Below are 24,423 nucleotides of genomic sequence, written 5' to 3' on the forward strand. Positions count from 1 at the left end.
TGACAATAGAAAACAATGTTCAACAGAAATGTACTCATTACCTTACATATGCAACTGTAATCCCAAGGTATATCACCTTGACAATAAAATTAAATAAAAAAAGAACAGGAAAGAAACAGTAGATAATAGTTTATTTTGTGTTGCTGGTATAACAAATTCCCAAAAGATTAATGGTAATTCAACACAAATTGGTTATGTAGACTATTAATAACTATGAACATAGATTAGTATATTCTGAAAAGATAGACTTCAAAATTTAACAAGATAAAAGTTTTTGATAATAATTGCAGCAAATGGAGTTTAATAAACATGAACCAGCAATGCAGAATCTGCCTGAATAAAATTACAGACAGAATAGGAATATACGTACCTTAAGAATGAAGAAAGAAGCTCACTAAACATTAGCAAATTTAGCAAACAACCAAACATTAACAAAAATTCTTTTTTAAATTTTTATTTTATTTTGTTGTAAAGGTAGTGTACAGAGGGGTTCCAGTTACGTGAGTAAGGTAATGTCTACATTTCTTGTCAAACATTGTTACTCACTCCTTCATTTTTCATGGAAAAACAAAAAAATATTAAAGGGCAGGGATTCATATATACCTTTCAGTAATAACTGATGAATGAAAGTGTTCTCATTTGTTCAAGTGAAAGATATCCTGGAAGATTGGATGAGAAAACAAGACTTTAGATGCTTGCAATGTAAGCAGTTCACTAACAAAGATAAACACAGACTGGTAATGAACAGGTAGACTTGATTTTCTAAATACTTTAACTTTAGGGAAACAGGAAGAGCTACACTCATTTCTGAGATATTATCCTTTAAACTAAAGTTTATTAGAAGAGACAAGAAAGATCACTTCCTTTGATGAGGAGAACAATCTATTTGGATGACATAATAGGAATTCATTTGTAACTAACATGAACATATCTAGTTTCTTAAGCTGTTCACTGTTGTATATAAAAGCATAATTGGGATGGATGATTTCAATAATCTATACTCTGACCTTCAGTTAAGTGATCTACACAAAGCACCAACAAAGAAGCATTAAGAGTTAAATGACATTTTCTAATAATCCACAGAATACACATTCACCTCAGCAGCCTATGAACTTTACCTCTTTAAATATAAAGCACATCTTTAAAAACAGATAAATGTTGAAATAACTTATTTTATCAGATTAAAATAAGATAGACTAAGAAAAAATTGGAAGAAAAACAACAGAAAATATACAAAACACATGGAAAGTGAACAATCTCTATTGTTAAAACAATCAGTGAGTTATTAAAGAATTAAGAGAGAAGAATTTTTAGAAATACAGAATTGACTATGAATGAACAATACATCCAAGGACATGTGAGATAAAACAAAAGTGGATTTAAGTGGTAAATTAATCAATATAAATGTCTTCATGTCAATATTGGAAAGATCTGATGTCAGCAAACTAGGAATGTATGTTTATGTCAGAAAATAAGAACAAGCCATTTCCAAAATTATAGAAGCACTAAATAATAAACTTTTGAGTTGAAGTTAATAAAATTTGAAACAAAATACTAAGAATCAATGTGTTTATTTCTTTGAATTGATAAATAAGCCTTTGTGAAACTAATCAAAAGAAAAAGAAAACCAAAAATAACAGCTTAAATATTGAATTTTAAAACTTTTGAAAAATTACTAACACCAATACTCTTCAAATTATTTCATACAATATAAATGGAAGTAGTATGTCCAAACTCATTCTATGAAGCCAATAGTATGCTAATAACAAAACTGGATAAAAACACAATGAAAATACAATGTTGTAAAAAAACTTGATAACATTCTTGAAAAAATTCAACAGCACATTTAACAAGTCACATGTATCACAATATAATAAGACTAATGCCAAGACAAAAAGTACCGAAGTCAAAAAACAGAGTTTATACCTTTAAATATATGCTAGTAAAATTGATGGGATGGGTAGAGTTAGTGGACTGGGTAATATGGATCCAAATTCATGGTACTCATCAAACTGACATTTTGAAAAGTGTAATATAATAGTATAATATAATTACCCTTTTGTCCAACTACTTAAAGATAATAGAAATAAAGAAATGTAGAATATCTTTGTATTAAGTATATATAACAGATAGTGAATAATCATATACATAAACACGTTTGCATAAACTTGTAAGAAATAACCCTTGTAGTTGAATAATGAAAAATGACCCAAGTGTAATTTCAGTTGTCAAAACTAATGCAGTCTTCTAGTTATCTACTCGAGATCTAGTATTCTGGAGATTGTAAGGCTCTGTGGGATACCTTGGATTTAGCAAATAGATCCATGTCCACAATATCCAGTTGAAGATCTTCACATTGATATGAAGGGATTTTCTCTTAGGGGATTTTTTGTTTTCTATGACTTCTAGCCCTAGTAAATCTCAGAGGTGTTCAGCTGATTTACAGCTGTATTTAAAGAAACTTGTATAAACAATATTCTTCTAGTTTGGGAAATCAGTGTGGAAAGACCAGTAACCCTTGTGCTACAACATATTTTTTTTCTGTTTTTGGAAGCTTAGTAATTCTAAAGGATATCCATAATTTCTTAGAAGATATTGGTAAGAACAAATAATTTTATGGTATTTATTAATTGTTCCTAAAGAACATCTTAGATTTATAAGATTTAATTTTTCTTGCCTTGTGATAAATTTAGACTTGGTTTACAGAATATGAAAATTATTCAGGATTATATTGGAAGTAAAGAATCAAGTAAGCATATTTTATTCTCATGATTTTTATTATGATTTTATTATTTTAAGTTATTATACAGGGGGGTTACAATCCCATAAGTCACATAACATTGAGTTTACTTCTTCTGGGACAATATCACCCTTACCTTTGCTTTCTCATGATTAAAGTGTGGATAACTAAAGATTTATCAGTTGAATGATTCCAGAAGAAAATGATCTGTTAACTTATCCTAATGTGATGACTTGCCAAATTCTAGTGAACTTTAAAGACATGCCTCAACTATATATTTACAGATTTACATCATTATAATAATTATACAAGAAATAGTTATCATTGTTGTGGTAATAAAAACACATTCCATATCATTGCAATTTCGAATTCAAAGTTAAGGTTTATAAGTTCAACATAATTCATCTATATCTTTCTCCTAGATGTTAATGTCATGCCTTCATATGTAATAGGTTGTGTGAATGTATGCAAGTACATATGATATATTCACATATGCTTAAAATTGAAGACATATAATAATGACTCTATTTCAAAGATATATAGGCTCCATATAAAAAGATAGAATTAAGCATTTAACAACACATAAACTTCACTTAGTAATTTAGAGTAGTATTTGTTGCATATGTATATATATGTGATTTGTGCTCATATCCATTTGTTTGTGTATTTATACATATGTGTATATATACATGCATATGGATCATATTTATTGTGTTGGATCCAAGATTTGAAAAGATCTCAAATACAAGCTCACCAATTCTATAGAAGTTTATAAAATTTTATTTAGTAAGTTGCAGTATTAATAATTGTTCTATGCATTATCTGTACTCAAATCTAAACTTTATCTCATTTAACTAATCTTTAAAAATAATATTAATATACAAGAAAGGCTCTGGAATAAAGCCAGCAATATTTCTAGAGACATTAGTCCTAATTGTTGGAAAGATAAGATGACACAACCTATAAATATGGAATAAACATTTGTGTAGTGTTGATATACACACTAATAAGAGAAAATTAAAAATCAAAGTCTCAGTCATATACAAATTTCATCAGAAAATAATCTTGAATGGTAAATCAAAGATGCTGAGAATTTCTGTACTGTTCCGGAAGTACGGTTATGAGTTCATTCTTTGTCGAACATTGTTATACTCTGCTTATTTGTCTCCCACTTTCACTTCCCCAGATTCCTAGCTCCCCCTCCCATTGTAAAGTTCATTTCCAACAGAGTGTCTTGTGCATATCTTCCTCTTGATACTCTCTCTTCATTTTTTTTCAGATCTTGGGATATATCTCAATTCTTTTGCTTCCTTGAACAATTATTTTTCCACAGGACACTGTCATTATTTATCATTCTTAATATCTCTCCTTCTTTTAACTTTGTGTCATTCTGCACCACTCTTCAGGATCTTTTTGTTATTTTTCTCCAGCAGAAGGTTTGTTGTCTCTCTATGCAGAAGTTTGGATAAGAAAGGAGTTTTAAATTTGCATTGTGATCAAGAAGCTGTGGTACATATACACAATGCAATTCTATGCCTCCATCAGAAAAAATGGCATTGCCTCATTTGTAAGGAAATGGAAAGACTTGGAAAAAAATCATATTAAGTGAAGTAAGCCAGTCCCAAAGAAACACAGATCCCATGGTTTCCTTCATTTGTAATAATTAGTATATGTCTAGGATAGTCCTACCAGATGAGCAGAATAGCTCAATAGCTATGTACATATGACCATATAAGATGATGCTAAGTGAAATAAACTCCAAAATATGCGTACAGGAGATTTTTCTTTGCTGCTGTTGCTTTTAATGTACCATGTGATTTCCTTTTCCTTTTGTGTATTTTTTCCAATGTGTTATCTCCTGTTATCACTGTAGTTGATCTTGGTACCCTGGTACTGTATAACCATTTATCTTTGTCTCACAAAATGGTAAGAGAAAGTACAAAGGGTGAAGTGATGCAACAGAAATAATCACAAGACAATATATTGGAAATGAACTGTAGAGCTGGGGGGGGATTAGGAGGGAGAGAAAGTGGGAGAAAAATGGGGGAAGGGGTAAACAAATTCAATAAGAAATATACTCACTACCTTATCTATGTAACTGTCACCCCTCTGTACATCATCCTGAAGATAATATTAAATAAAAAAATAAATTGGCATTGGCTCTAACATAGAATGGGAGAAATCAGCTAGCTAAAAAGAGAAGGGGAGCCGGGCACCGGTGGCTCATGCATGTAATCCTAGCTACTCAGGAGGCTGAGATCTGAGGATCGAGGTTCAAAGCTAGCCTAGGAAGGAAAGTCCATGATACTATTATTTCCAATAAACCAGTAGAAAACTGGAAGTGGTGCTGTGGCTCAAATGGTAGAGCACTAGTCTTGAGCTGAAGAGCTGAGGGATAGCGCAGGACCCAGAGTTCAAGTCCCACGAAGCCCTCCACCTTCCCCAAAAAAAGAGTGAGAGAGGAGAGGCTGGGAAGGTGGCTCAGTGGTAGAGGGCTTGCCTTGCATGCATGAGGCCCTGTGTTTGATTTCTCAGCACCACATAAGCAGAAAAAGACAGAAGTGGTGCTGTGGCTCAAGTGGTAGAGCACTAGCCTTGAGCTGAAGGTGGGGGGGGGGGCGGGGAGATGAGCCTTGAAACACACATATCCATGTAAGATTGATTATGTCACTCTACATAACCTTTCAAGTTTTCACCTGCTGTTTTTATTGTTGTCTATGCTTCACTGTATGTATGGTTCTAATTAAACCCTATCCAAGCCAAAGACTGCCAAATCATTATTTACATTACTCTATTAGATATATACTACAAGATGCAACTTTCTCAGATTTTCAGAGAATGCTACATCACAAACTTCTCAAATCAAATTGTGTAAGGATTCTGTCTCAATTTTCCAATTTCTTTCTAGTCACCCAGAAAATACTGTCTATTTACTCAATCCAGTGAACATGTGACTATGTCTTCATGACTGCATTTTGAAACGTTAGAACCTATTCCTTTACCCTCCTCAGCAGTGTCAATGCATACACCGATAAATGACACTCTACATGCATTTGATCATCTAGAGAACATTATAAAAACATTCATTATTTAACCTCATTTCTGCAACTAAATGGAAAGCATTAGTTTCAACTTTCTTATTTCTGTAAATTGACACAGTTCTTTGGAGTAAATGTTATAGTGATATTTCAATCTGTATGTCAAGCTGTGAAAAGGGAAAGGCTGGGACAGGAGGGGTGGGTGAGAATGTTACAAGGGATGACATTGGTCAAGAGGCCTTGGATTCATAAACTGCTTTGTTAAGTGGCAACTCCTTGGTACAACTAATTAAAGAAAATAAAAATATTAAAATAAGTAAATAAAGAAACATAGTTCTGATGTCTTTAGTGATCTTTGTGTATTTTCATCCTGCTCTCTCAATTCCTGTATTACTCTTTGCTTAGCTTCTTCCTGTTCATGCCATTCCTGTAGTTCTCTTTGAGTGTTCTCAGCCTGCTCATGCCATTCCTGCCTTTCTCTTTGAGTATTCTCAAGCTGCTCATGCAAATCTGTATCAATTTTTGAGTAGCTTCCTCACGCTCATGATATTCCTGTAGAAACCTTTGGATTGCCTCCTCTCTCTCTCTATCATGCTCATACAGAGTCCTTTGTATGTTTGCAATCTTTTCATTTATCATGTTTGCCAGCAGTGTTTGTAGAGTTATTTGGGAACTCTCCTCTGGATTATTCATTATCTGTTCTGTCCCCTGGTTATCATGAGTGGGAGTTGAGATACCTGGACTTGCCATTTTTCTTGTGTTTTTCTGGCTTACTCTGCCCATTTGGGCAGAGTATCTTAAGGCAAGCATCAACCAAAGTCTGTATTTGCACAGTCAATAGTTTGCAGATACAATCTAGTTCATCAGATACGTCTATTCATCATAAAACAACTGTATATTAATGGGCTATGAACCGCAAAGAAGAATTTGCTAAACCAGAAATTATTAGGTTTAGGAAGAAATGTGGGTAAAAAATAGGAATAGAGTGATGTGGGAAGGCACAGGGAGAGTTAACTAAGTCCTAATCTCAAAGCAGGAAATAGGTTGGATAGGATGAAAGTAGAGAGAGAGAAAAAAAGAAGAAAGAGAAAGGGATTAAAAAGAGACCAGAAAAAATAGAAAGGTAAAAATTAAAAATATTATACAGAACCGAAAACAAACTATTCAGAGAAGAATGTGAATATAATGAGAGAAGGGGAGGGATATAACGGAGATGTGAAAAACTTAAAAATAAAAATACTTAAAATATTATATAGATATAAAGAGGTAGTACTGCTATTAAGGAATTTAAGTCTAAGAGGTTTTGAATTGAGTAATAAATTTGTGGATTTAGTGTGTACACAATGGGAGATAAGGTCTAATAATCGACTACGGGTTTATCTGAGGATGCACAGAACAATTAAGTCACATAAAGAAGAATGAAAGAGAAGAAAAGTTGAAAAGTATAAGAAAGAAAGTAAAAAAGATCAGAAGTTCAGTAGAGCTAAACAAAAAAAATAAGAAAGAAAGAAAGAAAAACTCACACACACATATACCCCTAAAATAAAATTCTAAGAGGAAAAAAGTTACTAGAAAACAATTTTTTTTCAAAAAAGGTAAAAATTAAAGATTAAAAAAATTTTAGAAAAAAAATTTTTTATAAATGGTACAAAAAAAAGTTCTTTGATTTTTTTTGGGGGGAGGGGTGGGAAAAATCCTGTATCTCCCTTATGTCTGTAACCAGCCTTTGTTGGAGTCTCTGGTCTGCTGTGGTGTTTGATTTTCCTGTGGCTTGGTTGGTTTCTTAAGTCAGTTTGTTTGTACAAGAAGAAAAATGCTCTGCTTTACCCAGGATTTTGTGATCCTCCTCCCAGGTTAGTTCAATGGGAGGGAGATCTGCTTTGAGTATCACAATAGAGAGAGATGGCTTTTTTCTCAAGTTTGGAGATGCTGTGATGAGGCTAGGTTCTGGGTAGAGTTGAGGCCTTACAGCAAACAGTAGCTTTTACCGGGGGCTAGTTTGTGAGAAATTCACAGAGCCCAGCCTGGAGCCACTCTCAGGGTTTCTGTTTACTGAATTTCAATTGATTGTCAAGGCTGCTAAAGGGAGGGGCAGCCTCTGGCTCTGATTACCCAATGAAGAAAGCCACTCCCTGGGCTGGCGCCCAAGCTGGGTGACTTTTCCCTGGGTGGAGCTGAGTTTGGCAGTTCAGGTTAGGTTCTTGTGACCTGCTAAATGACTCTAGTTTTCTTCCAAGGCCTGAGTTGGAGCTAGCAGCTCAGCTGAGCTTTGTCAGTATCCAAGATGGAGATCTCCGGTACTGGGGGAGGGGGGGAGGGTGAGGAGTGAGGAAGTTAGGCTTCTACTCACGTGGAGTCTAGGTTCCTGGGTCATCTCTGGTCTGCGAACTGCAGGATGAAGATTTCTGCTCCTTGTAGATTCTTGCTGGTGTTGAGTAGAATCTGCTCACCTGCCGTGTCTGGCTCCTTCGTCCCGGACTCTCTGTTTTGCAGGTATGGCGACTGCGGCCGCCACTGCCACAGCTGCCGCCACAGCAGCAGCTGCTGGCAAGAGCTCAGATCTGTCTCCTTGCCTGGATTTTCCCTCTCTGGCCTAACTCTCTGTCCTGTGAAGGCACACTTGGTGTGATTCTCTGGCTTAGGACTGTTCACTGGAAATCTAAAACTGCTTTCTAGGGGAGAGCTTGTTTAGCCTCCAGCTTCTCCTCCGCCATCTTCCCAGAACTCCTTCATAATTTTTCTTAAGGAAAAATGCAGCATATTGCACATCTTTTCAGAAATAAAAATTTGGATAATATATATATTATATGCATATAAATATATATGTGAGTGTTTCTGTGTAGCAGTGTGCATTCCTGTGTATGTATATATTATTTATAAAATGTATATATTCATGAACAAATGAACTTATGAGGAACAAGATATCTAATATAAATATACATATATGCATATTTGCATGTTGTCACAGCAATGACAAACCATCCAAAGTTACTGAAGAAGAGTGTAAATTAGCCTGAGAACTTAATGTGAAGGATTAGCCTGGATTCATGTTTGGAAAAATCAGAATATCAGAACAATAGAATATAAAAGAAAGATTTCACAGACATTCACTGGCGATCTGAATTTAAGATGAGGACTTCCATTGTGACAGTAAAGTATAGAAGTTAAGTGTTAAGAAATAGATGGAATGACAGAGCTATAAATAGATAGTTGAATGGTGTGGAAAATGAGGAAATGTAACATACAAAGACTTCTTTTTTTCTTGGCCACTTACTAGCAATAGTGGCATCATATCCTCTTAATATTACCTGAATTTTCATAATATTCATTTCAAGCTCTTTAAAGGAATTACAAATTTCAACAACCTTTTAATGCTATGAAGAGTTTTCTTTAATATTCATTTTCAAATTTCATGTTTTTTATGTCTACTAAAAGTCTTGTGTCCAAAATATTAGCATTCTTGATTAAAAAGCCTCTTCAGATGTTTTCTTTCTGAGAAAACTCCCTCTCTACTGTAATGACCTAGAAACACTTTCCTAGTATGTAGTCTCTTTTTTAAGTATTTTTTTTATTGTAAAGATACTGTATGAGGGTTTACAGTTACATGAGTAAGGTAATGAGTTCATTTCCTATCAAGCATTGGTACCCTTCCTTTATTGTTCCTCTACCATCCCTTCCCTCTCTACAGCCTCAACTCCTTCTTCCCCAACCCCAAAGTTGTAAAGTTTGTTTTCAACATAGTGTCTGCTAGGTCTCATTGTTACAATGAGTCTTTCTCATTTTCCCAGATTCTGTTATAATAAACATTTATTCCTCAGTTGAATGAGATTAATTTTTCCAAAAAGTTCAATTTACTATTCCTCCAAAATGGTGGAATTACAAATGATTTCATATTTATTGATATTTCTCAGACTTTTTAGTATTAACTCAAATAGAAAATTGGAATTGCATTAGTATAACATGAGTCCCAAACTATACTGTAGATTTTCTATGTAGAGTGTAATTCCAAGTCCTTTGCATGGAATACACAATTTCATCTCTGTGAATTTATAATATAATGTCATACAAACATATAAGAATTTCCCTGATATTTTAAATTAATGTCATGTGAAATAAATATTTTATTAAAGCACTATTCATTTATCAACTGTATATATATTTTTTTATAAATTAAGGGCTGAAAACTTGATTTTTCATGTTCTATAACAAATATAACTGCAAAACAACATTGTACATGACACAATACAATTAAATTTCTCCAGTTTAAAACTATTTTAATAAAATGAAAGCAGATAGTAAGATAAGGTCTAAATATTTCTTTTCAATATTTTTTTCACTGAATGTATGACTTGCTTGTTTCTCAGACTATAGATAATTGGATTTAAAACAGGAACTATTACAGTATAAAACAAAGAGAGGATCTTCTCTTGGTCATCTGCTTGTGAAGATGCAGGATGCACATACATGAAGAGAAGGGGACCATAGTACAAAGACACAGATAGGAGATGGGCTCCACAAGTGGAAAAGGCTTTTCTCATTCCTTTTTCAGACTTTGTTGTTAATATTGTAAAAAGAATAAATGTGTAAGAGATAAGAATAGTCATAATGGAGAATACTTGTATTGAACCAGAGAAGATAAAAATGATGAGATAATTAAGAGAAGGATCTGTACAAGAAATCTTTAGCAATGGTATAACATCACAATAAAAGTGATAAATTATGTTGGATTTACAGAATGTTAGTCTGAATAAAAAACTTTCATGAATGACAGCATGAGCTAAGCCACCAAAATATGATAAAACTAATAGCTGCATACAGAGTTTGTTGGTCATAATCACTGGATAAAGTAAAGGTTTACAGATGGCTACATAGCGATCATAAGCCATTACTGCCAAAATGAAACACTCTGCAGTTACACTGACTGCAAAAGAAAAAAACTGAATCATACATTCAGAGAAAGAGATCCACTTGTTCTTGTCTAACAAATTGAGCAACATATTCGGTGTCACTGTGGATGATAACCATGTATCCACAAATGCTAAGTTTCCGAGACATAAATACATGGGGATGTGCAGATGAGGGTCCTTCCAGATGAGACCAATCAGACTGAAGTTTCCCAAAACAGTCATAAGATACACCACAAAGAAGAAGAAGAACAGAGGGATTTTCCACTGAGGTTGATGTGTAAGTCCTGTGAAAAGAAATTCTGTCACCACTGTCGTATTTTCTTTTTTCATGCCTTCACTGGATGTCCTAAAAAATTAAATACAATTAATACTAAATAACATTCACTAAGATTTACAGTCTATATTTTATGGATGTAGAGTTGAAATAAGTTTGTATAGTTTTCATCATGTACTCTATCTTACTATTATAACAGAAGATTACTAAATTAAAAGTGACATTTAAATTAATTCAGTTCTATAAATATATAGGGTATGGTGAATTTGATAGGAATGACAGGTCATCTAAGCAAGTTTCTGACCACCTTATATAAAATCACTAATTAGCACTGGATATTTCATGTTCTGGACATGGTTCATGTACTATAGTAAAGGTATTTGGGGGCTCTAAATTATAATGTGGAGGGATTTTCACATAACTATTAATTATGTGAGAGAACATTTAAATTTGAAATTTATAGCATATAAAATGGCTTTAGGGAGAGAACAGTAGAATCAGGGGTACTAATCAGGGACTATTATTAGTTTAATCAGGGCCTATAACATTCTTAGAGATTCTCAAACCAGGTTAGGCATATCCATATACTGGAAGATCTTATGTTAAATAATATAGATTATAAATTCTAATTGTAGAATTATAGTTAATAGTTCATTTATGAAGGAATGTATACATTATAGTCCCTTGAACATCATTGCAGTCCCTAATTCACACATATTATGACATTTGCAATAAAAAAGTAACAGAAGATATAAATCAAATGAATTAAGAATTCACCATCACTAGGATTGCAGTACATATAAGGTAAACTTTAATGGTGAGCAATGAAGCAAAGAGCAGTAGCTTCACGAAAAATAAGCCTTCAAGAAAAATTAAATTGATATAAGTAAACTGGTTTCCAAATGTATAGAAGGCCTTGGTTCAATCTCTGGCATTACAAAACATTAAATGGATATCTATATCTATATATATACAGATATAGATATATATACATTAAATTTAAAATCTTGTTCATTGTCTAATCTATTTAAGGATCATGCTCTAACATCCACTTGATGTATATCAAATAGACTGAAGAATTAGTATGACTTAGATGTTTCCATAAGACTTGGAGGCATAGTTGTGAGTAAATTAAACATACAGAAAGAAAGAGAATAAGATACCTTTACATTGAAACTATATTGAAGAAGCTTCAGTGTGGACATCATGTATTACATGGGTACATATGAGCCCTTTTCTCAGATGAATGGCTCATATGATTCTCTTTGAAGTACAGAAATTAACAGCTATTCAAGAAATCAGAAAGTCTTAGAAATTATTTCATTCTCTGTGCACATAGATTTAACATTATGGTTTTGGTCTATTTTTCCCCAGTCAAAAACAAATGCAGATTTAGGAATGTGGAGATAGAAAGACAGAAGTACATGGACTGAAGGGTTTTTGAGGTGAAACTTTCATGAAAGAAATGAGACTTACACAAAAATCAATGGCTTTTCTGTATGCCAACAATGAGAAGAGTGAGGCTGAAATCAGGAAAGCAACTTCTTTTGTAATAGCTTCAAAAAATACCTAGGAATTAATGTAATCAAAGAAGTGAAGGACCTCTATAATAAAAACCTTGAAAACCTGAAAAAGAAAATTAAAGCTGATAAGAGGAAGTGGAAAAACCTCCCACGCTCCTGGATTGGGAGTATTAACATCATGAAAATGGCAATACTGCAAAAGTATATCTACAAATTAAATGCAATATGCAACAATATCCCAACATCATTACTTAATGAAATAGAAGAAGCAATCCAAAAATTCATATGAAATAACAAAACCCCAAATAGCCAAAACAATCCTTGGCAGGAAACACAGTGTTGCAAGAATAACAATACCAAACTTCAAACTCTATTACAAAGGTGTAGTAATAAAACAGCTTGGTACTTGCACAAGAACAGGCTTTAGGACCAACCCAGAAATGCACTCAAAGACCTATGGCAACCTAATCATTGATAAGAAAGCCAAAAGAAAAAAACAGGATGCAAGGAAGACATCCACATCAAGAAATGGTGCTGGCAAAATTAGCTAAATACCTGTAGAAAACTAAAGTTAGATCCTTATATACTACCCTGCATCAGAATCAATTCTAAATGGATCAAAGACCTCGAGGTAAAAGCAGATACTCTGAAAATATTATAGGAAGGAATAGGAGAAACTCTAGAGCTCCTTGGCACAGGTTGAGACTTTCTTATTAAAGACCCAGAAACACAACAAATCAAAGAAACACTGAATAAATAGAATTGCATCAAAATGCAGGGCTTCTGCATGGCAAAAGACATAGCTAGCAAGAAAAGGAAATGAGAACTTTTTAGTTGCTATTGTTATTGTTTTTGTTTCCTTTTGTCTTGTTAGTTTGTTGTATTTCCAAGAGTAAGGGAGGCACATAAAAGGTAGAACAAAGATGAGCAATTGCAATGAAACTGCTAGACACCATGTGGGAAATGAATTAGATATCTTATGGGTGAGATCAGAAGAACAAAAGTCTGAGTTAATGGAAGAGGAGACATGGTTCAATAAACTGTACTCATTAATCATTAGCTGATTCATTTAACTATAACTCTCTGTATTTCAACTCTACAATAACAACTCAAAAAAGAAAAACAAGACTTAAGGGACATATTTGAGTGTAGAAAATCAGAGATGTGTTTTGGCTTTAATGAGGAAAGTTTCACATGATAGAGTTCAGAACAGAGACTAATTCAGATGGATGGAAGCAAGCAGCATAACAGTAAAGAGAATGAAAGAGTATACTTGGTAAAATAGAAAACAATTGGTAGATACATACTGTATATTCAATATAGTATATTTTCATGTAATTTATGTTTATAGAAATTACAAAGAAAAATCTAGTGAGGAATAAGGTCTGTAATGGGACAAATGACACTGAGAGGGAATTTGAGATGAATAAAAAGAAAATAAGAAGGAACTAAAATAAGCAAAGAAATGAAAGAGAATGTGGCCAAGTGAAGAAAAGACAAAATAAGAGACAAATCTTCTAATAACCCTGAAGATGAAATAAAGGGGAAAGATTTGAAATTCACATGCAAATGTTGATTCTTCCAAAATATACTAACATTTCATGGCTCATCTATGCCTAGATGTTTCTATATATTTAATTATAAAAGCAACAAGAAAATAGCAATTTTATTAACAATATATTATATTGTATGCTAGTAATACTGATTTTCAAAATGAAGAAGAAAAATATTGTTATATAAGATGATGGAATGTATAACTGTTTGCCTACATGGATTGCTTCACAATGTACATGTAAACCAAACATACTGGGTAAATCGCAAATATATACAGTAATACATATAGAAAGTCAGATACGTATTTACAGACAGACAGAGTTCCTTATCTTTGTTAATACAAAGACTAAATCCAATTTCTCTTAAAACCATTTTTGTTTACCATGGCAGCATTTTCTTACTCATTAACTATCTTTGGCAAAATATGCAACTGAACATGGAATCTTATGAAATCAATATTGAAGATCATTAGCAATAATTTCAGTTAGGATATTTTTTACTTGGAGTTTGATTTTCTCCAATACTTAAAATAACTACATAAGCTAAACTGATCAAATTTAATTTGTGTGGGAGTTTTTGTTAAGTCTACAATATTAGAAAGACCAGTGGAAATAGATTTTCAGCCTATATGTTGACTTATAAACAAAGTGCTCAATAAAATATTATCATAGGTAGGTGAAAATATAGGACTAATATTAACTGACTTGGAAAAAATTTAGGAAGAATACATGATAAATGAAATACAATAGAACATTAATCAGAATTGTCAGAAAGAGTTCTTACATAAGTACACTACAATGACTTGAATCTTCAAGCCTAGAACCCTAATTTTATACCAATTTCTTTATCAAATAAAGAAATGGGAGACTCAAAACATCACTAAAGAAATAAATAGTCTTAGAGGATTTTTGCTTATCAAAAAATTGAGCCCCCAAAGAAGAAAAACAAGATAATTCAATCCATTTCCCATCTGGCTGATTTTGATTCTTGTAAATTTATACTGAGTGCCTACAAATCATGTAACAATTTAACTCCCATTTAAAGAATGTAAAATATATAAATAAATTCTCTCTTACCGATATAGTGAAAATTATGTTGAGACCATTTTCAAGTATTAGACTTTAGCAGGTATTGCTGACTCAGGCCTCTAGTGCTAGCTACTCAGCAGGTTGAGATAGGAGGTTTGGAGTTTGAAGCCAACCTGATCAGAGAATATGTGAAACTTTGATTTTTAACTCTCACCTCCCTTCTCCCCAAAACCCTCCCAATTAGAGCTATGGCTCAAGTGGTAAGGTACTAGCCTTGAAGAGAGAGAGTGAGAGACAAATAAGCTCCAGGAATGTTCCCAGGCCAAGAGCAATCCCCAAAACTGGTGCACAAAAATAAAAGGCATTAGACTATAAAGCATCAGAAAATAGAATATAATAGAGTTGCTGGTAACAAAAGCAGCAATTCTGTGCACACTGATTGAGCTGCGAAGTTTGATCAGCCATTCTTAGCAGAATGCTTTTTATATGAAGTTTGTTTTGAACACTGAGTCAAGCAGAAGGGGATGGAGTGGTGATAGAAAATTCCTTTGAGATAGTCAGAGGGTTCCCTGTAGGATAACATGCCAACTCTGTTTCTGGGCACAGTGAATGTGGACACGTATGAGAGGAAAGTTGGTTTTGTAGGCATCATAGAATAATAAAATAATCAACACTTACTCATTATACACAGTTCTACTTTGGACAAATGAAATCAGATCTTACTTCAACATTCTCATTACAGATGATATTTTAGGCTTATTTGACTTCAGTTCTATGGAACTCTTCTGAGGTTCTTGACTAGTATGAGCTTCTCTGAACATGCCATTACCAAGTTGAAGATCCTGTTTCCCTTCAGGATTATGAAAAGTATTTCTCACTTCCAGAAGAATACATTGCTCCCTCACTTAAAAATCAACTATGATGAAAATTTTCATTAGGCCAATGTGACATAGACTAGCTAAAGAAATTCAATGTCAAGTCCTCAATAAGAGGTATCCTATACATATGCTCTCCTATCATGGATGCCTATGAATTTCCAAGACATTTTGGAAAATGTGGATTTGTTTCAGTATTTGTGGATTATAGTTGTAAAAGAGTCCTCCTTTCTAATAAATATTTGTAAAACTTTGCTCTCAATGGAGGCTTCATGAAAATATGAGAGAAGTTTGATTGTCTTGAATATAGAAATATCAGAAATTGCAAAGTGGAAAGGGTAAGTTTTCAGAAGGGCCATGACATTGAGTCCCTGTAGGTTTGCATAAGGCCTAGAGGCTAGTCCAAGACTTTGTGCCTTACCTTATCCTAAGAAAACAACTGAACTCACAAATTTTGAACATATGGCTAACATGTTTGAATTTCTTTTCTTACATAAAAAAACAATTGTGTAAGGGAAGGATGGGTGAGAAGGTTGAAAGGGTAAAGTTGATCAAGACACATTGTGTTCATGAAATGCTTTGTTAAACGGAAATTACTTTGTGAACTATTGAAAAATAATAATAACTTTTTTTTGTCAGTTGTAGGGCTTGAACTCTTGGCCTGGGCACTGTCCCTGAGCTCTTCAGCTGAAGGTGAGCATGCAGTGAGCCACAGTGCCCCTTCCAGTTTTCTGGTGGTTTAATGGAGATAAGAGAGTCTCAAGACTTTCCTGCTCATGCAGGCTTTGAATCGCAGTCCTCAGATCTCAGCCTCCAGAGTAGCTAGTATTACAGGCGTGAGCCACCAGAGCCTGGCTTAATAATAAGTTTTATGAAATCAGTTGGTTCTTGAGCATCTACTCATAACAGTAAAATAAATTTATTTCTAACATTATAACTAGGTGATACAATTGAGTGAATATCATTAGAGACTATTACTCTGAAATAATAATAAAAGTTTTAATAATAATAGCAAAGTAAGAAATACATAAATAATAAAGTAAATAAATTAAAAAATAAATAATAAAAGTATTAAAATTAGACAAATACCTTGAACTAGATAAAAATCAACAGTTTTTAAAATGGAAAATGTGAAATAGGAAATTTTGGATTTTGTGTTAGCAGTCTTGGAGCAAAAGCATTTTTCTGAGAGTGAAGCTTTGTCTAGAAAGCGTTCAAAGGCTCATATTTTGGTAAGAAAAAAATTCATTAAGAGAATTGTGGTGGCAGAAACTGCAGAAACAAATCTACATATTTTTATTGAATGTACCAAATAAACGTGAGAGTAAGGAAAAATTTCATAAGTGTATGTTCAAACACACACTTGTATAACATATATGTACATATACAAGTATATCATATGCATATATGTATACATGTGTGTGCACATGTAAGCATGTATAATAAGAACAAATTTGCATGTGTATACACATATATGTGTATGTAGCACTTAAAATCCATCAAAATTAGTAAAGATGGATCTGATTTAACCTTGGAATTTTATATTAACTTTCAATGTTAAGGAATCAAGAATATCAACAGCCTGAAAGACATGTTTTGCAAACACACGAGTGAATAGATTTCAGAAAGAAAGACACAATGAGATCAATAGGTAACATTATAAATTTCTAATTTGAACAGATAAATGGCAAAGATAGAGATGTATGTGGATACATCATGCTATGTAACTAGTATAGAAAGTGAAGGAATCTATCATTTCAGGACATTCTTTCCCAGCTACTCATTAGGTACTGTGACATCTTATCTGGATATATGTTCATAAATTTTGGTAATATGCAATGAAGTTCCCTACGTAAATTACAAATTTCAGTTACTTCGTGTCTGTTTTTGTTGTTGTTGTTATAGTTATTGTTTGGTTACTGTTTCTATTGTTTTGGTTTTGGCTTGATTTCCTTCTTTTCTTTTCTTCCCCAATGTTTAACAATACTCTTTATGTCAATATGTTATCTTGAGTTAATAAGTCTCTTCTGATTGTCACAAGAGAAAAAATTATTCCTTCTTTTTTTCAAATAGGCATGGTGAGGTAAGAATAACTTTGTCTTATTTAGCACAGCTTAGTTATTTAAATTTCTTCTCATTTTTTTTTCTAGGTTACATCGCAATGTTGATTGACTTCTTTCTTTAATTTTTTAGATAAATTCCCACCAAGAAGTGAAATTTACCATTTTCCAAAAAGGTGTAATGAAATGCTTTTGAATGATATCAATCTTTCTGGAATTTCTTATATTCACTTAAACAGAAGTCTCACATTGCTATGGAGAAGATGTTGCATTTTCCCAGACTATACAACATAATTTTGTGTGTTAAGTATAATTGTAAGGTCTTTTTAGCCTTTTGTTGTACTGGTCCTGTGGCCTGAACTCAGGGCCTAGGTGCTGCCTCTGAGCTTTTTGTTCAAGCCAGAGCTCTACCGGGAGAGCTACAACTCTATTTCTGGCTATTTGGTGGTAAATCAGTAAATTAGTAAATTTACTGATTAGTAAATTTAGTAAATCAGTCACAGACTCTTTTCTTCCCTGGCTGACTTTGAATCATGATGCTCAGATCTCAGCTTCCTAAATAGCTAGGATTACAGGAGTAATGTACTGGTGCCCAGCTTATATGTCCTTTTAAGAGAAAATATATTTTTTATTACTCAAGATAGTTATTATACAATAAATTAGTAGATAATATGTTTTAGTTTTCTAGGTTAGAATTAATGAACATTTTATTAAAATTGTTTACATCTTTATGAGCAATTGACATAAAACTTTGGAAGAGTTTATTAGCTGGTAAAATTCAGTTTATTACATTCCATGACAATCAGAATGTAAAAATGTTTGATATGAGCCAGAACATCCACAATCCTCTCCTATATGGTTTTTGTAATTTTTAAGAAAAATTAAGACATTAATATAATATCTAAACATTCATTTTAGGATAAAGTTTTAGAGAACCTAGGACTTTCTTCGTTCTCAGACTATAGATGATTGGATTTAAAACGGGCACTATACCGGTGACACAGAGGCAACATCATATCTTCCACCATCTTCCTGTGAAGAAGCAGGGTGAACATTAATGAAGAGGAGTGGGCCATAGTATTAACATACAGTTAAAGTATGGCTCTATAGTTGGAGAAGGCTTTTATACTTTTGTCAGGCTTTGTCAAAACTGTAAAAAGAATAAGTGTGTAAGTGACAAGAATAGGCCCAATGTTACATAATTTTCTTGAACCAGAAAAATAAAAACCATTAGATAACACAAAGAGATGCCAATATAGAAGTCTTTAACAATGGTATAAGATTTCAAACACAGTGATATATGTTGGATTGACAGATTAATCTGACTGAATAACTTCCTTAAATTACACTGTGAATGAAACCACTGACAAATGATAAAACCAATATCGGATGCATAGTCTTTTGACCATAAGGACTCAGCAACATAATCACTGGATTAAGTGTGACTAGATAGCAATCATAAACTGTAGTAACCAAAACACAGCATTCTGCAATTATACTGATTGCAAAGGAAAATTACTCTACCACACACTCAGTAAAAGGTAGCATCTATTCCTTCTTTAACAAGTTGAGTAGTATTTTGGGAGTCATGGTGATCCACACCATGCATAATCAAACAAACCTAAAGAGTCTATACATATGCAGTAGTTAACTATACACTATGCAGTCTATAAATTTCTTTCCATAACTAGTTCACACCAAGATCTTCCACATAACCATAACTTGGCCTTCAGTCACTTTGTTACTTTCTTACTTTGTCAAAAATAACCCTTGATGTGACTCTCTAGTTTCTTGCTTTATAATGCTTCTAATGAAACATTTTTCATAGTTGAAATGATTTTCTGAAGCTTTTTAAAGACAGGTAAAGGATTTTGTTCCTACAGGTCTATCAACATAGAATCTCATTCCCTGACATTTCAATGATGTTATGCTCATTTGTAGAGTAATATTAAAGGATGTTAAGATTCAAGCTACTGACAAGTCTATACATATGCAGTTGTTAACACAATGCAATATGCTATACACAGTCTACACATCTCCTTCCAAAACAAGTTCATACCTAGAATTAGAGGGAAAAAATCTAGTTGTACTTCCTTGTTTTTACCTAAGTTGTAACAATATATTTTCTCTAGAATAATTATGTCAGACATCTCCTGACCAATAAAATTTGCTAAATGAAAAAATGGTATATATATACATATATATACACATATATGTCTGTGTGTGTTATATGTGTGTGTCTACATACATATATATTCATACATATGTATATAGATATAAACATGAATTCTTTTGAATGATCACATTAAGAAATGTATCATTGCAACAAATATCTTCTTTTATGTTGTCAGTATGTCCGTGAAGATTTAAATACAAACTCATCAGTGTTCAAGACAACTGGTGAAATTAGCTGGATGAGGGGCTGGGAGGTGGCTCAGTGGTAGAGCGCTTGCCTTGCATGCATGAGGCCCTGTGTTCGATTCTTCAGTACCACATAAGCAAAAAGAAAAAAAAGCCGGGAGTGGCACTGTGGCTCAAGTGGTAGATCACTAGCCTTGAGCTGAAGAGCTGAGGGACAGCACCCAGACCCAGAGTTCAGGCCCCACAACCAGACCCCCCCCCAAAAAGAAATTAGCTGGATGACATCTTTTACCTGTAAATATTCATTAAATAGTACCTACACATTTTCATAATTATCCTAAGGAAAAATACAGCATATTGTACATCTTTTCAGATATAAAAATTTGGATAAAGTGCATTTTTTCCTTTATTTGTTATTATATAGGCATATAAATATATGTGAATAATTGTGTGTACCTGTTTATGTACAGTTTATAATCTATACATATTCATAAATGAATTAACCAAGATTCCTATATTATAAATACACATATTTGCATACCATAATAGCAATGGCAATCCATTCAAAGTTATGGAGGAAGAGTGTAAATTTATCTGAGAATTTAGTTTTCTTGCTTGCTATTGTTTCTAACATATTTTTAAGAGTTTTTTATTAATTAATTAATTAGGTTGTTTTGTTTTACTTTGGTTTTATTTTGTACACTGTTTTTCGCATTGTAAAGAATGTTTGAAATCTTCTAATAGTTCAACTTTTCGTGTTTTTTCTATGTCTACTAAAACTCTATTCCCAAAATTTATTAGCTTTCTGAATTAAGAAGCCTCTTCAGATGTCTTTTCTCTGAGAAAACTCTCTTCTCTAGTGCACTGAGCTAGAAACACTTTCCTACTATGGAGTTCTTTTCACACTCTTATAACACTTCCTCATTTTTTCAGATTATGTTACAATGAACATTTATTCCTCAACTGAATGAGATTAATTTTCCCATGAACTGCCATTCACCATTTCCCAAAACTGGTAGAATTAAAGAAGACTGGAGATCTATTGGTATTTCTTAGATTTTCTTCCATTAACTCAAACAGAAAACTGGAATTGCATTTATATGATATGAGTCCAAGGCTAAGTCCTTTTCAGGGAATTCACTAATTCATCATTCTGTGAAATTATAGACATAGGAACATTTTTCTCTTGTTTCTGTTTTAATGTCACATGAAATAAATATTTTATTAAAATTTTATAGATTTATGGACAATGTTTCTAACAAGTAAGTGCCAAAATAGTTTTTTCCATGATCTATAACAAATATAATTGCTAAACAGCATCACACGTAATGCAATACAATTACTTTCTTTCCAATTTTGAAACCCCATAATAATATAAGGTCTGAACATTTCTTTTCAACATTTTTTTCAGAGACCCTATGACTTGCTTGTTTCTCAGACTATAGATAATTGGATATGGAATTATGACAGTGTAAAATAAAGAGAGAATCATATCTTTATCATCGGCTGGTGAAGATACAGGATGCACATACAAGAAGAAGAGGGGACCATGGTATAAGGACACACATAACAGATGGGGTCCACAAGTGGAAAAGGCTTTTCTCATACCAGTTTCAGTCTTTGTTGTTAAAATTGTATAGAGAACAAGTGCATAGAGATAGAAATAGTCATGATGGGGGCTGGGAAGGTGGCTCAGTGGTAGAGCATTTGCCTTGCATACCTGAGGCCCTGGGTTCAATTCCTCAGCACCACATAAGCAAAAAAAAAAAAAAAAAGAAAGCCGGAAGTGGCGCTGGGCTCAAGTGGTAGAGCGCTAGCCTTGAGCTGAGGAGCTGAGGGACAATGCCCTAGGCCCAGAGTTCAAGCCCCATGACCGGAACAAAAAAAAGAAGAAATAGTCATGATGGAGAATAGGAGAATATTTGTATTGAAGGAGAGAAAATGAAAAGCATGAGATAATTAAGAGAAGGATCTGTGCAGGAAATCTTTAACAATGGTATAACATCACCATAAAAGTGATATATTATGTTGGATTTACAGAGAGTTAATCTGAATATAAAACAATAAAATCATGTGTTAAGTAACAGAAATATGATAAAACTAACAGCTGCATATAGTTTGTTAGTCATAATCACTGGATAAAGTAAAGGTTTATAGATGGCTACCTAGCGATTATAAGCCATTACTGCCAAAATGACACACTCTGTAGTTACACTGACTGCATAGGAAAAAAAATGAATCATACATTCAGAGAGAGATATCAAATTGTTCTTGTCTAGTCTAACAAATTGAGCAGCATATCTGGTGTCACTGTTGATGATAACCATGTATCCACAAAGGCTAAGCTGCCAAGACAAAAATAGATGGGGATGTGCCAATGAGGGTCCTTCCAGATGAGACCAATCAGACTGAAGTTTCTCAAAACGGTTAAAAGATAGACCGCAAAGAACAGGAACAGTGGGATTTTCCACTGGGGCTGACATGTAAGTCTGCTGAATACAAATTCTGTCACCACTGTTATATTTTCTTTTTCCATGTCCTCACTGGATCACCAAAGAAACTAAATAAAATTACTATAAAAGAACATTCACTAAGATTTATAGAGTGGAAACTGTGGATGTAGAGTTGAAATAAGTTGGTATACTTTTCATCATGCACTTCACCTTACTATTCTAGCAGTGGAAAATAATTTTGCTTACTGACAAATATTTAAATTAATTCAGTTCAATAAATGTGTAGGATGCAATGAATTTGGTTAAAATGAGTGATCTTCTAAGCAAGCTTTTGATCAACTTATATAAAACCAATCATGTGGACTGGGAATTTCATTTCCTGCACCTGGCTCATGTCCTAGAGAAAAGGTATTTAGGAACTCTGGATTATAATGTAAAGAGATTTTCACTTAATCCTTCAAGGAATAGGTTTCACCTGAGTTGTTTCGATTTGTGTAATGATGTAGAAAGTTTATATTTAAAATTGTACTGTATAAAATGGCTTTAGGGAGAGAACAGTGAATTAGGGGTATTAATCAGGGACTATTACCACTGTAATCAGGGACTGTAACATTTTTAGGGATTATCAAACCATTAGACATAGTCCATAGCCTGGAAGAGCCTGTGGTAAAGAACAATGCTCAACAAGAAATGTACTCATTGCCTTACTCATGTAATTGTTATCCCTCTGTCCAGCATCTTTACAATAAAATAAAAATTAGAAAAGAATATAGATTATAAATTCTAATAGGAATACAGTCAATAGTTCAAGTATGAGGGAATCCACTGAAGATCACTTCAGTCATATTATGACATTGGTAATGAACAAGTAACAGAAGATAATAATGAATTCAAAATGTACAGTCACTAAGATTGTGATGCATATTCGCTAGATTTTAAGGATAAGCGCAGAAATAAAGAGCAGTAGTTTGGTCACTGGATAAGCCTTCAGGAAAAATAAAATTGAATAAAGGCTGGGGTATAGGTCAACTGGTTTCCAAACACATAAAAGAACCTTGGCTCAATTCTCCTGCATTACAGAACATTAAATAAATATCTAAACAATATTTAAACAAAATTTGAAACTTTTTCATTGTCAAATCTGTTTAAAGATGACCTTCTAACATCCACATGCTGTATATGTAATCAACTGAAAAATAGGTATGACTTAATAAAGAAATTTCCCATTGTAATACATATTCCTAAGTTGAAAATTAAGAAATAAAAGTCACTAGAAAAAGTACTGAGTAAAATGATCCTATCAATGGCCTGTAAAATACAATAGCAGAAAGCCTGTACTTGAAAGGGCTAGGGATATCAAGAGGAAATGGCAGATGAATGAAGAGGAGAACAGGAAAAAAAAGCAGGCAAAAAGCCAATGCATAGCTTACAAATTAGGAAGAGTGAGGTAAAGGGTAGGTAGATGAGGGATGAGTGAGAATATTGAAAATGGTGACATGGACTAAGATATATTGTATTTATAAATTGCTTTGCTAAATGACAAAAAATAAAGGCAGAACAAGAAAACTAAACACTTTGGACATAAAGAGAAGGAATGAAATAAGTAATAA

At 33.2% G+C, this 24,423-nt stretch overlaps 1 protein-coding gene and 1 pseudogene across 1 annotated transcript; both read right to left on the reverse strand.

Moving 5' to 3' along the window:
• Positions 1 to 10,085: 10,085 nt before the first annotated feature.
• On the reverse strand, positions 10,086 to 11,027 carry LOC122105629 (olfactory receptor 183-like). The gene has a single exon (XM_042676950.1). It carries the CDS (start codon positions 11,013 to 11,015, stop codon positions 10,086 to 10,088), a length of 930 nt encoding a protein of 309 aa, XP_042532884.1. The 5' UTR covers positions 11,016 to 11,027.
• A 10,672-nt stretch (positions 11,028 to 21,699) lies between these two features.
• On the reverse strand, positions 21,700 to 22,899 carry LOC122105501 (annotated as a pseudogene).
• Positions 22,900 to 24,423: the final 1,524 nt, after the last annotated feature.

This window comes from Dipodomys spectabilis, unplaced genomic scaffold (assembly GCF_019054845.1).
Source record: "Dipodomys spectabilis isolate Male_0828 unplaced genomic scaffold, ASM1905484v1 ptg000032l, whole genome shotgun sequence".
In the NCBI taxonomy this organism is placed as follows: domain Eukaryota; kingdom Metazoa; phylum Chordata; class Mammalia; order Rodentia; family Heteromyidae; genus Dipodomys; species Dipodomys spectabilis.